The following is a 17,501-nucleotide window of genomic DNA, read 5'->3' on the forward strand; positions in this document are numbered from 1 at the left end:
TTGGTTTGAAATATTTTGATTTGGTTTGTTCCTCTCGGTCCCTTTAGTCCCACCTTTGATTTGGTCCCTCGATCTCTGCGAATGGGCCGAAAGTCTTTTGAGGGGAAAAGTGCATCGTTGTGATTATTTATTACACAACCCTACTGAAGAAAGATTGTTTGGACCGTTGAGATTGAATGCATAGTGTTAATTTAAAGGGATACACCAGTGGAAGACAATGTAACACTTGCATAAAGAGAAAAACATTGGACACTGTCAGAGTCAAATCTTCATCTGAGAATCTTGTAGTTATTATCTCAAAGTGCGGTTGAATGTTACCTTTTTGACTGGCTAAAGGTTTCTCTACCCTCGGAAGTGTATCACATCAAGCGGTCTCAGTCTGTGATGTCAGTGTGGTAGATGTGCTTGAAAACATTACATTAGGAGGCTATTATGATATATTCTAAGGCTCTCATAATCTTCTACTTGGTTTATCCCTGAAACTCTATACAAGCATTTTCAGCTCAATTGACTTAATGACTATGTAGCCAGATGTATTCACTCAGTATCACCAAATTTGCAAAAATGTTCTGATGAGATGGTGGTTTGCTCCTAAAGATGCAAAATATTTCAATTCACAAGATATCTGCTTCTAGTGCTTCTGGTTATGTAACTTTACATTTTCTTCTTTTTGTCTTGCATATTAAGTAACATTGAGACACTGGAATATTCCAAATAGTGAGAAAAGAGGAATTCTGTACTTTTTGGGAGAAAATAATATCTTCCATTACATATATATTTTTTATGACGGTTATGCTAAGTCTATGCCTCTTTCAAAGTTTAATATTTCTGATGATGGATAGTGTGTGACTGTGTCCTTTGTTTAATAAACTTTAAATCAAAATAAAACAAAACTGTTAGCAAACTGCTTATCCACTAGAGAGTCTGTGTAAGAGAATGTGTAAAAGTCAGTTGGCCTGAGGTTTTGATCCTAGCAGGATCTTCTTCTGAGGCTGAATGAAGAAGGAAGGCCATTCAGCCTCTGAAGCAGATCCTGCTAGGATCGAAATGTCAGGCCAACTTACTTCGACACATTTCATAAACTTTGTTTAATTACAGAGCAGGTATCATTAAATGAGGAAATAATAACATTTCTAGCCAATTTTATCAAAGTAGACAACAATCTATTTTATTTTCTCTCAAATAATTTATGCTTTTAATTTCATTTCTATCATATTAAGGTACCATATGTCAAGCCCTCAAGTATGTATCCATTGGAGACCATCTCTTGGTAAGTTAAACAATCTTTCATTTGTTTATTAACACAGTGCCTTTTGATGGAGAGTTTTGATGAGTCAACTTCAGTGTGTTCTCATGTGACATCATTCTGCCCATTGTAATTACCAAAAGTGCTGTCTGAGTTGATCCTGATCAAGTTTAAGATCCTATAAATCAATAATAAAATCTGGGAATGATGTTCTCCATCAGCTAGACTAGTGAAGTGTCAATTATCAAATGATGAAAAAATTGTCAAAATGTGAAATGTGAAAAATGTGAATATTGACTTAGCTGTAAATGTACAAAGGAATGGAAAGCTCTCTTAACCGTTTTCTGTACAGAACCAGACTGAAAAGGTTTTTGCTGGAAAAGGTTTACCCACATGAGTATCACATATGTTTAATTTCCACACAAATCAGAGTTCTAAGGTTAATACTCAATTATTCATCAATTATTCCTTAGTATTCTCAGGGGCGGATCCAGGGGGGGGGCCCGGGGGGCCCGGGCCCCCCCTTTTTGAAAATCCTGATTTTTTTTTTTTTTTTTTACCGCGTTCGAGGGAAAGGGCCCCATGCGTGATCAGTGGCGTAGCTACGGGGGGCCTGAAATTGCAGACATGAGATCCATATTTTCAGGCTAGGTACATGCTGCTTAGAATACTCGGGAAGTGCCGTTTTCGGCCATCTGGGGGTTTGTAAAGCCAAAAATTTTCTTGGACGCTCCGCGCCAACCGATGATGGCGCTCCGCTTAGATAGTCTTACGTTCAGGCGCGGCTGGACCAGTCAGACCCCCCCCCTGTCACAAATCCTGCATCAGCCCCTGATATGTCATTGAATATTCCACAAAACAACTTTTTATGTCCACGAAACTGTCGAAAAACATGATTTTCACTACTGGTAGATATAAAATATATATATATATATATATATATATATATATATATATATATATATATATATATATAAAATATTGGGAATTCTGAATTTCCTGCAAACATGCGGCTGTGCCTGTTCAATACTCACTACTGTATCGCCTTAAAAAATGATGAGTGGAAATAGTTTCTCCAGGACCATATCGTATCGTGGGTATCGAGTGCGTCTGATATACGAACGTACGTAGTAGTACGTACGTACGTACGTCTATGATGATATGCACTGTACTGTACTGATAAAAACATAGGTGAATTTCACTCCATGGGAGTGATCACTGAGCACATTCCGGTATAAGAGTGAATTTCCACTCCATTGGAGTAAATCTTAACTCCTAATAGAGTTATATTCACTCATATTAGGAGTGAGGGTTAACTCCAATAGAGTTAAATTTCACTCTTAATTTGAAGTGCGCCGAGTGATCACTCCAATGGAATGAAATCCACTCATTTGTTTTTAGAGTGTTGCTAGATATATGAAGAAGAAATTTACATACCAATACATGTTATCGGTCATCGATTGACACAAAAAGCCAGATTCTGATGACAGCTGCCTCAAGAAACCCAATAAATGGCCTAATAAGCACCGAGCCACCAATGTGGACCATTACCGAAACATCGATGCGTGTTAGTCTTCCACCCCCTTCCTCTAATGCTATTTAAGTCCACATGTGGGCATATCCTGCAAATCTACCGGTAGCCCACAGGGGTTTGAGTTGGGAGAAAGGCCTTGACAGCTTGAAACGACAAATGATGCCAACTTCCCTCAAGTTAAAAGTCTGGCTGAGTTGGCAAGGCCAGTCAGCATGAAAGAGAAAAAACTTTTTTGCATTTCTGTCACCAAAGTTGCACATCTTTTTGGTTGCTATTTTGCCTCACAGGTGCCATCTCCTGCGATCTGGGGGGGTGCTGAAATCTCAAATTTTCTCTGTACGCTCCGCGCCAACCAAGGTGGCGCTCCGCTTAGATAGTAAACTCCCCCCCCCCACAAGAAAGAACAGCCCCCCCATGGCCCCCACTCAAAAAATCCTAGCTACGCCACTGTGCGTGTAATTTTTTGTAAAATAAATTTGCAAAAAGAGTACACCATCATTCTGATAAAGTGAAGGTGAGAGGGGCACTCTGACTGCATCAATAGTCTCCATATGGAAGGGGGCATCCAAGATGAAATGGCCTGGAGTAGCCTGGTAAAAAGTAGTTTGCATCACCACCTACTCCCCAAAGACGTAAATCCCAGCTCATTGCTCGAAATTGCAAATATATGCCCGGCAAACCATGAATACATGATTTATTGGAAATAAATTTTACTCAAAACTTTCACGAAAAGTAGCACCAGATTGCACCGAGGACCTCCATATTTTGTGAAATTTTCCAAAGGGGAGGGGGCACCCACTCCCCTTAGACCCCTCCCCCAGGACGACGATTAGGCATTTCCCATCTGGGCCCCCCCTTCGGCGAAATCCTGGATCCGCCACTGATTCTTACCGATCATATCAGACTTTTTACACCCAGTTCTTGGAAATCAGTGTCAACATGCGTGCAATTTGCATATAACCAAAGATCCATTTTAACTAGTTCAACAGCAGTACAGATAGAACCGGATTTGTGCTGCTAGTGGTTCAAGTGTTATGTGCCTTATGCTTTCCCAATTGAGCATATCTTAGTTGGTTGGAAACAAGACTGACAATCTTTTGCTCGATCGTTCTTTCAAAAATGTCCCTGTTAAGCTTCAAACCACTCTATATCAAGATCTTCATTCAAGCTATGTGGAAAACTTGGGTGCCCTCATGTAACTTTCCTAAGTTTCCTAGTTTTAAAAAGTACAAGATTTTACAATCGGAAATTCCTGTTTGAAGAAATCTACTTTGAAAAAGTAAGGTGAACAATGCACAGAAGTATATTCATTTATACTTAACATTTTGGGCCAAAACTGTGAGTTCAGTCACAGACCCATTGAAACAAACTTTAAGATCTATACATTCTTGTAATCAGACTCTGTAAACAGATTCGACATTGTTCGTATAATTAAACTAGAGGGCGTTTATTTTGTGACATTTAAAAGCAATGCTCCATGTAGTCATGGTGGAAGCTAAATAATCCTTTATAGATTACACTTCAACCTTGGATGGGAATATAATTAGCAAAGAGTAAGATGCAACACAATGACAACAAATAATGAACAGTAAGTCGTAACGGACATTTCCAAACCTCATCAAGGTTTGTTGTTTTCTACTAGTTAGCTGTGATTGCAGTAGCTTTTGTCGTGATTATACACTGATTAAAATTGTGGAAACGCCCCTCACAAGCCCAAGAACAGATAAAAATGCAACATTCTGGCCCTGCTGCAGCAAGCCAAAATCATTCCTAAAAGCTATATCAAACATAAACTATTTGTATATTTTGAAATAAAACTTGTTTGTAGGCTCGCATACAGTAATTTCTTCCTCAGTGTGAAATATTTGACTGCTGCCACCAGTCAATCAGTGAATGATGTTGTAAGAGAGAAAGGATAAAAGCTTGTATAAACAAACTTTTGTAAACAATTGTTGACACATTTATGTAATTTTGGACGACTGTATTTACACAACAATAACAAGACATTTGTTTTGATGGTACAGTTTGAACTTTGACCCAGTTCGCATCATGTCTGTTCATTATGAGATGTCATCAAGGGCGGCTGAACCGGGGGGGGGGGGCCACTTTTCCTCAGGTTAAAAATGTGCCCTTTTTCTACCTAAAAATTGAGGTGTCTCAAGTTAGCAAGAGGCCAGGGAACCAGAATGATCACTCGGGAAGGGCCTTTTCCGGCCATCTGAGGGGTTTGTAAAACCAAAAAATTTTCTTGTACACTCCGTGCCAACCGATGGTGGTTCTGCTCAGATAGTTGTGCATACAACTTTGCAAATCCTGGCTACACCCCTGACTTTTAATGAATTTCTGTGGGTCAAACTCAAAGCTATTTCGAATGGAAAAAATTGTTAAGATATTAACATGAAATAAACTCTATTTCGGAAGATTCCTACATTAGCAACTAGCATGATTTCCAGGCCAGGAAAAAAGAGGTAACACGGGAACCTCGTTCCCGGGAAATTTTAGTCACTCGCGGGAAATTTTGGAGCAAAGATAAAAAAAAATAAAAAAACAGACAGCAAAAACATGAAGAGGGAGGAAGAAAGAAAGAAAGATGGGAAAGGGAAAAATGAAAAGAAATAAGACGTGTCCGACAATAAAACATCATATGTGAACCATTAAATTAGCACATTAAACTCTATTACTACCGATTTACCGTCAGTCACTATCTGCGGGTCAATATAGGCCTACGTGCACTACGTGACCTAGGCTACACCAAATATCGAACGTTACTTGGGCTCAGCATATTACGGGGCTTCAAAGTTATTCTGAAATTTTCGTTATTTATTTTTCCTTCAAACGATGATTGTGAAGGTTCCCATGTACAAAATCTTACCCTTATGCATTTCACCTCATTTTGTTAAAATAATTATAACGATTTAATAAATTTTGAGCCAAAACCGCAGGGAGTATATCCAGTTTAAATCCATCTTTGCACGGGACTGTATATTATTATAGCCTAGGGTACGGTTCTTGTACACACTGCTGTGCGGTACTTAAGAGTTGATGCTGTAGTGAAATGGATTCGTTTATTAATGCGGGGGGTTCCACGATGTCATTTATAGTTATCTTTCGCCACTTTTTTAATTATTAAGATTTTTGTACGAAAGATTGATATTGTACGTATTGAAAGTATATTTTCTGGAGTAAACAACAGCCGATTAACGATATGAATAAATCTGTACTATTCTTATGTATGTAGTTTATAATCCAGTATTTACGTAGCCCCTATGTTACATTCTTATTGTCTGAAGTTCCAAACACGTGGTGACTTGTTGATAGTTAAAAACTTTTCATTGTGAACTTTTAAACTTGAAGGGGTTGCCCTATTCCAATATCATGGATAGTGGGGAACTCCCAATTTCTTTTTGTGTACGTATTACTAGTTTAATCCACGTGCGAACGTGATAATCTAATATCTTACGTCGAGTATGAATGAAGGATGGTGTGGGTTGCTTTTTTCCAAGTTTTGTGCTTTTCTTTTGGAAGTGTATGTTAAAACACAACGGCCCTAATACAGCGTGTTATTTTTTAAATTTTTTATAACTGTGCGTGTAAGAGTATGTACATACTGTAGCCTAGGCTATGCATATTGAATTTATGACATTGACAGTCTCGTAACTAAGTGCTTTGTACCATAGACGAAAGTGGATGAAAATACCGGTTGTAGTTACGATACCGGGAATCATGTTGCAACAAAACGACTCATGTGCTACCGTAACATGGTTTAACACATGTGTAATACACTGGCAATCACTGTAAAAATGGGCCACCAAATCGCGTCAATAGGGTCTTCAATTTTCAAAAAGCTTCAGCTTCTCAGGGGGTACATCCCCCTCAGACACCCCCTACAATGCGTTCCGCGGGAAATCCGACTTTGTCGGAATTATGTTCCAGGGAAAAAAAACATTTTTTCTGACCGTGATGATTTCACCTCATTTTGTCTCAAAAGAAACATTGTTCGTTGTTTCCCAATTTGGATATTGCAGTGCTAGTATGTATATTTTCCTTGAGGGGGAGGGCTGTGGGGTGTTGATGGAGTGATGTGTATACGCAAATAAGATAATACAATAAGAGTTATAAAGGTTACTAAATATAAGGCTGCATCAGTCTAATCGAATTTCTGCAAAGTGCCCTTTGATGTCGGTGCCCCCCCCCCCCCCAGATTAAAAGTGCTTCTGCTGCCCTTTGGTGTCATTTGTACAGTTTTGTAGGAGTGTCACTGCAGGAGTCTCACTTTTATTACATGAAATTCCAAAAATGTGTGTAACCCATGGTAACAGAATACTTTACCTAAACAGTATAAACTGTGGTATCAATGATGTTCGTAACCTCTTGGTATGAAATGTCTCAGCTGGATTGCTTCTAGTTCTTGCCAACTGACCAGACTACATTAGCTCAAATATGCTACAGTTAGTCTCTTTCTAAATAAATTTGCCTGTGAGAGTAATTTTCTTTTAGTTATCGTTTGGCCTTTGCATCATCTCAGTCTAAAATTTCATCATTTTCTTTCTATTTATTGTTAGTGTTTTGTATTGTGTGCTCATTTTCCATCTTTTATTTTTCTTTTGTTCGGACAGACAGTTCCAGTTCGTAATGTTTCTCTGAAAAGCATTAAAAGTGGACATGCGAAGAAAGCCACCACTGAATACAGAGTTCTGTCCAAGAATGAGGACCTTAATTGTGCTCTATTAGAAATACAGGTAGATAAATGTAAGTATCGTGTGTGTAGAAGTTGTTTAAAGCAGCTGTCAGTATAAATGTATACATCAGGCCTCGACAAATACAGTCGCCAACTCGCCAATGGCGAGTAGAATTTTGCGACTGGCCAGCAAAAGATGCACTACGCTCTACATTTTGGCGAGTGGCTCATTCGTTCACTGACTTTATACAATAGGCTTACTATTAACTTGTGAGCCAATCAAGAAAGGCCTAATGCCTATGTTACATATCACTGTAGTATTATCAAGTGCACTGTTACAAATAGGTCCTAAGGAACAGCTCTGTTCACCAGCTCGAAACTAATTTGGTACTAATCGCTCAAACTAAATCATGCACATTAGGTGTAACCAAAATGGAAAACAACAAACTTAATTAAATGCGTAACGACAACTCAAACAGGGGTACCTTGTGTGTAGGATCGGTACAAATGAAAACAGTGTTTTCAGTAGGTTAACTGCGATAGCACGATAAGGCCTACCTGACTAGAGACCCTATAGTAGGATACTCCTATAAGAAAGTTTATTGCAGTGAACTTGAAGCAAGTCCAAATCGCATTTTGTGGTGAAGGACATATGTCAATGGGAGATATATGTGTGAAATCACTCATTAATTTTACGTACATTATGTACAGAGATTTTTTAGGTGCGGTGACTTTTTACGAAATGTAGTGGTACGAACTGAACTTTCAAGGGAACAAACTTAAAATAATAATTTTGCCGAAATAACATTAGTACATTACATATCTCGAAATGAACAACAGGAAGTCTATTGGATTAATTTTAACCAAAAAAATTGATAAGTCTGGAGACCTGACCAATGACACTCAGTAATCGATCGATAATAATAATAGTCAGTGCCAAGCGTTATCTCAACTTATAAACAATACTAACACATGTATACACTGATACAGTAGTCTGATGTTATGTCAAGTGAAAGTTACAGATTGTCAGCCATGCCATTGCTTATTTTTGTGTCCTAAACAATGCTTACAATGTTTCACCGTCTTATATTTTCACTTACCATGTTTTAAACACTCTTGACGAACAACAATTTAAATAGATCGTTTTTGCTGTAAACAACTACAGTAACAATATACGGCGATATCTTAAGTTAGGCCATACCACCAAGGCTTATATCACAGAAACAATTAGCGCGGAAAATTGGCAATTAAATTTAACGTTTTGGCGAGTAGAATTTTAGACTCGGTCGCCAGTTGGCGAGTTTAAAAAAATTTGTCGAGGCCTGATATATATTTATATATTGACCAAACATGTGGATGTGGAAGAACTAGAGGCTAAATGGCTTAGATTTGCAGGGATTTATAGGACCTTGTGAAAGCCAAGTCAAAATAATTGCTTGAACAGCCATTCCTGCTTTGTAGTCCACTGAATTAGGCCTACTGGTATCTATGACCTGCCTGTAACCAATTATGGAGATAGATTTGCAGGAGAGCTTTGCATCTGAAACTAACACACAGAAATTAATGGGGCTTATTTTTATCGTTTTCATGCCTCGATAATACCTTGTAGTAATACTAAGATATGCTTTAACTGTTCTGTCCTTTTATAGGCATGGAACAAATGATGGCAAAACACCAGAGGCTTCAGAGCCAAGGAGCTTTAGGGCCCCTTCACCTCAGAAAAGGGACTAAATCTCACTATTGCTTGTTTTGCTACCTTTAGAGTACCTATCTAATCTTTGGCCCTGCCACCCACCCACCCACCCACCCACCCACCCACCCCCCTCCTAAAAGAATCATGACACTGCTGGGAACAGATTTCTTGAAAAAATGAATCCATTACTTTTTAAGATTTCTCCTTTACTAGAAGGATTCCTCGCAACTTTCAGTCTTGCACCCAAATTTAGTTTTTAATTTAAGGAATACCATTTACCTACACTGACCAATCTAACTCATTTTACTCATTTAACTCAGCATGCTATTGTTCTTACTGTCCCCTCTCTCTATTTGTACTCAGTGCGACATCACCAATTGCAAGTCCATCTGGGACAAAAGATGTGCAAGATTCTTGGAGATCACTTGTACTCGTCAAGGGTGAGATGCATTCTGGGAACGGATGTGACTGCTAATCCTCACGAAGTTACACCCCGGACCCAGGTAGGACAGCGTTCATTGACCTTTGCCACGACTCACAACCCCTTAGCAATTAAAATATACCTTTGCACCACATTTACAGGCTATAGATGAACTAAGAAGGAGACCTTTTTTCAGGAAATTTGTTGTTTGATGCTTATAGTTTCACACACACCTTGAGTACCTCTCCCTCACAAGCAAGGGACGTGTGGTTAAGCAAGGCTAGGTGGAAGGATGAAATAGATTTCACCATGGTGTTACCCCCACCCTCACCCCAACACAGCTGTGCGCCCTGTAAGAAAAGAATAAGGATGTAGAATATCTCCCTGGCATGTTTAATACCAGAGCATATTAGAAAGTTGTCCCTACTGGTTTTTCCTTGAACAACCAGGTCTTACATTTTGGTTGCCTGAACAGCAAATACGGTTGTCCAAAAAAATTGTATTTTCAGCACCTTCAAAGTGACGGAGGAGTGACATGTATTTATCATTATACCTACAGTATTTGGGGGTATGTACAATGCTATCTGAATTTGGAGCAAGCAACTAGTCGTCAGCCGGACAACCTCCAAAGCTGTGTATGGTTGTCCGAACATTATTTGGTCGTCTCAGCCGATTATACTACTGCTAAAAGTTTTCACAGATGTGACCCTCTTTCCCCCCCTCCCACCAGACATAGGTATGTACCTGCAACAAATGACTAGTTTGATGTAGATATGAGACTCATTCAGAAGTTTGTCCTACCACTCATACAGGAAAGTAGAAGTATGTAAAGAAGAACTGGTTTACAGGGTTATCAGAGGAGGCTACAACCCGGGGGCCTGGGTCAATTAAGGGGCCCAGAGAGAAATTTAGAGGGGCTCGAGAAAATTTAGGGATGAAGATTTTGTATTCTCATATTCGTGATATAGTTTTAAGTAAACATGAAGAGCACAATAAGGGGACCCTGTGACATATCTGTACCTAGGACCAACCTGGCTTTCAATGCAACTGCATTAGAGATGTTAGGAAGCATGTGGGTACCATTTGAATACCTGTTAGTGCTTTTATCCTGTATATTGTTTGCACACAACGCCCCCTGCCATATTTATTGAAACATGTTACAGTCAGCCCTTACCGACCTTCCTGCCCTCTCCCACCTCTCCCATCCCTTCCCACTCTCTCCCCATTTTCTTACAACCTAGATTAAACATTCTGAGACGTATTGTCAATAGACAGCTTATATTTTTGCTAATAACCTTTAAATAGGAACATTATACCTTTCTATGGATTACTTGCAAAGAGCAATATTTCCAATTGTTAAGCTCCACAAATTGTTTTGGGAGTGATTTGATCGTTAAACCAGACTTTTGGTAATCAAAAGCCGTCCAAACGTTCCTATTTTTCGGTTAAGTCATGATATGTAGTTTAGCACACTAAGAGAACTTCTTAGTTTTGTTTTTCTTTTTTCTTTCCAAAAAAGTGAAGATTACTGAGTGAGTAAATTAATGAATTTGATTCAATCCTCTTTGTTTAGCCACCTGGACACTTTTTCATAATATTTATAGCAGTATTACTGTATTTTTGGGGGAAAACTCCCCCCCCCAATAAAAAATTGGAATATATGTCACCATTTGAAACTTGACAGGTCAATATATTCATGGGATTATGGTTGTAAATACAAACAGCATTAATTATTATTATTATGCTTTATATACTCCTGGTTATGAATATTTTTGACATATAAACAGTGTTGTATAATTCATGATGAGGAATGAAACCAAAAATCCAGTATATGAGTCACATTGCTTTAGCAGAGTAATCTGTGGTCAGGATATGGTGGTCAGATTGACCAATCCATTTGTTGCTGGTAACATGTAGAGAGAGGAAGGAAAAGATCATTTGAGTAAACGGTCATCAACAGGTTATGTACACATACCTAAATTAGGACCTACTTCAACATGAATTTGTATACAAAACAGAGTAAAGAAAGACTAAGAAAATCCCAGTAGATGTTTAGCGAGCAAAAGTAAGCAGGATTTCGTAAGTGTTGAGATACGAAATTCAGGATTTGCAATTTTATTCTCTTCCTTGGTGAAAGTTGGTTTGAGTTTTGAAAGTTGTTGCGTTGTTGGAAAGAGAGAATGACTTTAAAGGAGACACAAACTGAACCATCATTATTGGTATAAGTGATAGAGATATATGTGGTTAATAACTTCCCACCATCCCCTCCCCTCTGCCTCCCCCCGCCTGTACACCCTTCTATGCCCCTCACTTTACCCTTCCCAGTCAGGATACACAAAACCCAACCATCATTGGTCTACGTGATAGAGATAACCTGTGGTGGATAACTCCCCACTCTGCCTCCTCTCCATATACTGAGGTACTTAGCATCAGCTCTCCCTGGTGTAGCAATACATAGATATGATCAAATTGCTTTGCAAATTTGCATATAAGAATTGGGGCTGAAGTCATTCTTGTCAGTAACTGTTGGAACTATAGCAACTTTGTCCCTATCAGAAGAACAATAAAGATATTGCCCAGATCCCTTGAGATAATCTGCTGAAAATTGAAATATGGAAAATAAATGAAAGGGAACCAGTGAATTGGATTTCCTAGATATCACCATCAAAGCTCATCTTGCTTCATCAGAGTCATATTAAATCTCTGTACCTTGGCATCTCCTCTATGGCAGGGCTGCAGATGGAGGGGGGGATATGTCCTGCTCCCCCACCCCACCCCAACATTGTTCTTACTTTCTTCCAAATGTCTTTCGCTATAAGACACACATGTACGCAATATCTTACACACTGACAACATTGAAACTGAAATGTATGACACAAATGTACTAGTTGAAATGATGGGAAACGATAGTAACATTTTGCATCTAGTCGTCCCCCTCTACCCAAACCAAAATTCCTCTCTTTCTCCCCTCTGCTAAGACTCTACCCTCTGCTAAGACTCTCCCCATAGATAGACATAAGCTAACATTTGTAGCGTACCCCAGCCTTCCCCCTCCCTCCCCTCCGAAATCAAAATAAATAAAATATACAACTCTGGCTACGGGCTTGCTGTAGAGGATAACTTCTCTCCATCTTTGCAGGAGATTCCACTCGCCATGAGAAATCCTCTGGGGTTGGCCAAGATCTGGCAACAAAGTCTGGTACCGCTTCACTTGCACTGGTATCACACCAGCATACCTGGTGTCGGTCAGACCACCTGTCCTCTCCTACCATACTTCAGATGGACAATCAAGCAGTTGGGGTTAGAACTGAGTGAAGACATCACCTGAGAGTTTGTTCATCTGTTGCTTACTTAGCATGGCAATGGAACGAAGACTGTTAGGATGGTGTTTCGACCCTGTGTGTGGGAGGATCGTGGACTGAATAACAGATTCGTTGTGATCAAAGACGGGTGTGAAGGGAGATGAGAATTCTCCTACTTCTTTTTTAAGTTTATCTCAGACAGGGAGAGAGAAAGAGAGAGAGAAAAAAAACCTTTTAACAAACTGATTTATATCTCAACTGTACTGCGAGAAAAAAATTTGTGTTCTTTTAATAGAGGGAAAATGTTTGTGTTCGAATATTGTACAGTAGTTTTGAGGGACCTTCTGACCTTTGACCCTTGTAATATACTATGGTTCCTGTGTACAAAACCCTGCTGGATGCATCTTTGCACTTGTATAGCAATATAATCATTTTGTGTAGCATCTCGCAATGCTTTACTGGATAAATTATTCCCAGGGTGTGTGTGCCGTCTCAATCCAAGCAGGATCTTCTGTGCGAAAGAGGTGCATGTAGTAGCCTGCGCCTAAAGACCGTCTTCAGATATTTAGCAGATTGAGAGACTTCAGAATATGCTGTCTCACATGTAATCTGTTTGAATACTGTATACAGTAAAAACGCAACCTCAGAACCAACATAATTAGTTACGATCAATTTTCTCACAAATTGGCAACGTTTTTCCGTGGCTTCGTTTGACAAGATTTTGTGACTTTTAATATCAAGTCGTCTTGTTCAAGATAAAAAGAAGGAAAAAATCCAATATTGTGTGATTGAAATATGTTCTCAAAATAAAATAAAAAATAAAATAAAAACTGTTAGCAAACTGCTTATCCACTAGAGAGCCTGTGTAGGAGAATGTGTAAAAGTAAGTTGGCCTGACGTTTCGATCCTAGCAGGATCTTCTTCAAAGGCTAAATGACAAGTAACAGTAACAGAAGGGACAAAAACACACACAGAATACAGACAGGTTAATGAGCATGCTGAACACAATGAGATAGATGTATATATGTTCTGACAAGATTTGTATTGAAACACTCTTGGATTTCAAACAATAACCATGATCGATCGTTGACCATGCATCCTCCATGCATGAATTACAAACTTGTTCATTAATCATCGTCAAGGGTATGTTTATTACCGACAAGTTTCCATGACAACAGGTCGGCATTGCTCCTTGCAGTATTCTATTGTTTGTTTTCATATCAAACCTCAAACTGCTCCGAGTTCTTTACAGCCTAGAGAGCTACCATAGATGAGAGTCTGGATACATGGACTATTTGAGCTCACATTTAATACTGCAGCTTCCATCTTCCTGGCTATGGATTCTCCAGGCACAGTACTTGTTATGTGTATGGAACTGTAGTCCCTGTACTGACCATTGCATGAAAATGTGGTGCTATGTTTTGGATTGGTCAACGTGAAAGCCTTATTGACTGCCTCTGCTTTTTGAGTGGAAGTCTCAAAACGAATTGACCTAATGTTTGCTGCAGGTGCGTGTCTCAAGTATTTTATGGTGTTGATGGGCAGGAATGGGAGTACTTGGTCCTTGCTTCTCCCTGCAGCTTCAAGAGTTGGTTGTCTCAGTTTTGTCAACCTACAATTTTATCAATCGGTGTGTGTGTGTCTGTCTGGGTAGCAAACAATGGTCATTACAAAGGGAATTATTTGCTTTCTAATAAAGTTAATGTGATGACACTAACATCATGAAAGGAAAGCTGGGATGCTCCTGAGGGTCTTTGTAAGTTTGCTTGAGCTCAGCTTGCGCCCGCAGGCGTCCACAAGATTCTGTATAAAATCGCTTGGAGAAGACGTCTAAACATCCGATTTCCCTGATAGCGTTACAATGCTTCTATTGTACCACATACATATTGTACATAATGCATATGTCTATTTGCTATCATGGTGCCTTGCAGAATCCAGGCATCAGTTATATCCACCAGAGAAGTTGACATCTGTTTTGTCCCTTAAAGAGCAAATTATTAAATAGCTCAGTTTGGTCCAGTTTTGTTGACAGACAAATATTTTTTTGGATAGGAACAAATGAAGTATTATTGCCCAGACAGACAGTTATTTTACTTTGCATATAGCAGAAGGGACAGAGGTGATCAGGCTAATTAGCAATGTGAAGTTGCACCTCTTTGGGCATTGGTTGGAGGGGGAGAAATACACCAAGGGTTTCGTACGGAAATATTGCATAATATTGGATTCACCTGGTGGTAATTAGAATTGAATATAAAGTGTAGTAGGTTAAATGTTACTTCACAAAATTGATTGATCTTTTAGCTTTCAATTCAGTCTTCGTCTCTGAAATGCTCTCTCAAACGATTCACCATTCAGTGATAAAACGACATCTGGAGACTACTTTAAATCTCGGCTTGTTTGTTTGTTTCTGTCCTCTCTAAATACGAAAGTCTCAATGTCTGCCCCATACATCCATGTTTTGCCAAGCCAAGCATCAAATATTTACAGGCTAATTCCACCCATTCAACGGCGCTGAAGTAAAATTCATCAAAGTGTTTTTAGGGAACTATCCAGTAGCTACTTGACCAGATACAGGTTATTTAAACAAGTAGTGAATTGCTACTGGCCACTGTACTGATTGCAGGTTTGACTGCCAGTAGTCAATGTGGTTTGAATACCCTCAACAAACTCTCTATTCCTTGGCTTTTATGCTCTCTGTTTTTGTCCTATGAAAAAATGTATACCAAAGCTGAAGGACCATAACACATCCCATGTGCTGTAAAATGCTTTTCCTTTACACGCTAACAGCAAAACAATGCTTAACAATGCTAGTGTGGTGCTCAGATGTTCAAACCTGTGATCAGACAATTTTAAATGCAGGATAATTTCTTTTTTAAGTCTTCAATATTTATAGAAAAACATTACCCAATCAGTTTTCAACAAAATTTTGAAAAGCAAAACAGACAAATAAAATGTTAAACTACATCAAGAAATTTCAACTGCATCAAGATTGATGTCAAATAAATGAAATTAAAACCAAAGAAAAAGAACAAGGGTATGCTGATCATTTTGAAGGGAAAATTGAATGGGAAAAAGGCTATCATTTTCCAATAAAGTTGCTTCTGATCTGAACATTGAAAAACTGGATGTACTCAGGGACGTAGCTAAGGCCTGATGATTGGGGGGGGGGGGGGGTATAGTGGCTGAAATTCCAACTGGATGGGTTTTGGAGCCAGAAAATTCCAACTGCTGCCTTCACCCCCCTCCCCAAACCCTCCCAGCACTACTCGTCTTTCGCAACTGCACTTTTGTTCTGAACTTTTTTCGATACATTTGTACCACTGGCCCCCACTTCAGTAGACTACTGACTACAAAAGCTATGTTAATGAAACAAAGGGGAAAACTTTAACTGAAAAATGTGATGAATGGTTTCATCCTCTGCTGATTCTTGTCTTGGTCAAAAGAGGGACGAGAGAAACACAACAGAGCTGTTTTTATAAATATGAATTAACAGCTCACACCTCGTCTTCCTTGATTTTGCCCTCCTCAGCCAATCGACCTGAACGCTCAAGTCTACGCCAAGTCTTAAGGAATTATCCAGAGGGAGTACCAAGACGAGGCTGTACTGTACACGACCTACGCTCCCAATCCATTCACGTCGATGTCAGAGAGAGAAATCCTTGATTACAAGAAAGAAATTGCGGACAAAACTGGTCAAGGTTTGTTCATCTTATTTTACAAGTCCTGTAGATAACAAAAAAAAGTATGTAGGTTTTTTTTTTTGGTAGTTAGGGTGGGGGGATCCAGGGGGTAGGCACATTGGTCTGATATGAGGGCTCACTGACCACGGCTTGGGTCTATGACCTATCAGCCCTTGTCCCCCCTTCCCTTCCCCTACCCCTTCCAAGGAAAGGGAATTGCCATGAAAGACAGATTACACCCTACTTTAGATGTTATCAGTATAAGTCTGTCTGTTTCACTCTTCAAGGGGAGTGAGAAAACCCATCTGGAATGTTTCCTCCTCCGCAACACAGATTTGAATCTCTCCTCAGCAGTTCCATTTCTGGCTTAAATCATGCTACCCCCTCCCCATCCCACCACATTAAAATCCTGCCCCTACCCTCCCACTCCAATTCTGTTAAACTCTGCTATCATCCCAACCCCCCCTCCCCCACCACCACCACTGTTACCTTATTACACCATCACCCTGCTCGTAGGTTGAAATTGAATGGTCTGTCGTCACACCTCTGGAAGGGTGGTGTTGACCCACTCTCAGATGATGGATTACATCATCATCATCATCATCATCATCATCATCATCATCATCATCATCATCATCATCATCATCATCATCATCATCATCATCATCATCATCATCATCATCATCATCATCATCTCTCACTCATAGATCTACTTTTCTCTCCTCTTCCTCACTACAGATGTGAAGGAGATTGAGCTGATCGTGCAAGCCGAGGAGACTGAAATTAAAGAAACCAAGGAGGAGAGTGAGGATGGAGAGAAGATCAGATCACAGAAAATTACAACCAAGACTGTGACCATTCACAGAGGTAATAGTCTGCCAGAGCTTACCACTTACTGCTGGTGGAGAGAGAGAGAGAGAGATGGAAGGTCGTTGTCATTCCTCCTG

General features: G+C 39.4%; 2 protein-coding genes across 4 annotated transcripts in view; one reads left to right on the forward strand and one right to left on the reverse strand.

The window, feature by feature from the left end:
• The window catches only part of LOC139961618 (BRISC complex subunit Abraxas 2-like), a 270,695-nt gene that overhangs the window by 124,034 nt on the left and 129,160 nt on the right, over positions 1-17,501 (reverse strand). The gene's annotated exons all lie outside the window — the stretch shown is intronic.
• The window catches only part of LOC139961620 (mitochondrial mRNA pseudouridine synthase Rpusd3-like), a 28,375-nt gene that overhangs the window by 7,384 nt on the left and 3,490 nt on the right, over positions 1-17,501 (forward strand). The window contains exons 6-11 of one of the 3 annotated variants that reach the window (XR_011790937.1): positions 1,221-1,270; positions 7,397-7,529; positions 9,515-9,654; positions 14,150-14,382; positions 16,404-16,572; positions 17,293-17,421. Coding sequence is in view for 1 of the 3 variants with exons in the window: in XM_071960955.1 (XP_071817056.1) it covers positions 1,221-1,270; positions 7,397-7,529; positions 9,515-9,654; positions 12,712-12,900 (512 nt within the window). In the remaining 2 variants the exon portion in view is untranslated. The other 2 variants (XR_011790936.1, XM_071960955.1) reach the window with 2 other exon arrangements.

The sequence above is a fragment of the Apostichopus japonicus genome, chromosome 20 (genome assembly GCF_037975245.1).
Source record: "Apostichopus japonicus isolate 1M-3 chromosome 20, ASM3797524v1, whole genome shotgun sequence".
Taxonomy (NCBI): domain Eukaryota; kingdom Metazoa; phylum Echinodermata; class Holothuroidea; order Aspidochirotida; family Stichopodidae; genus Apostichopus; species Apostichopus japonicus.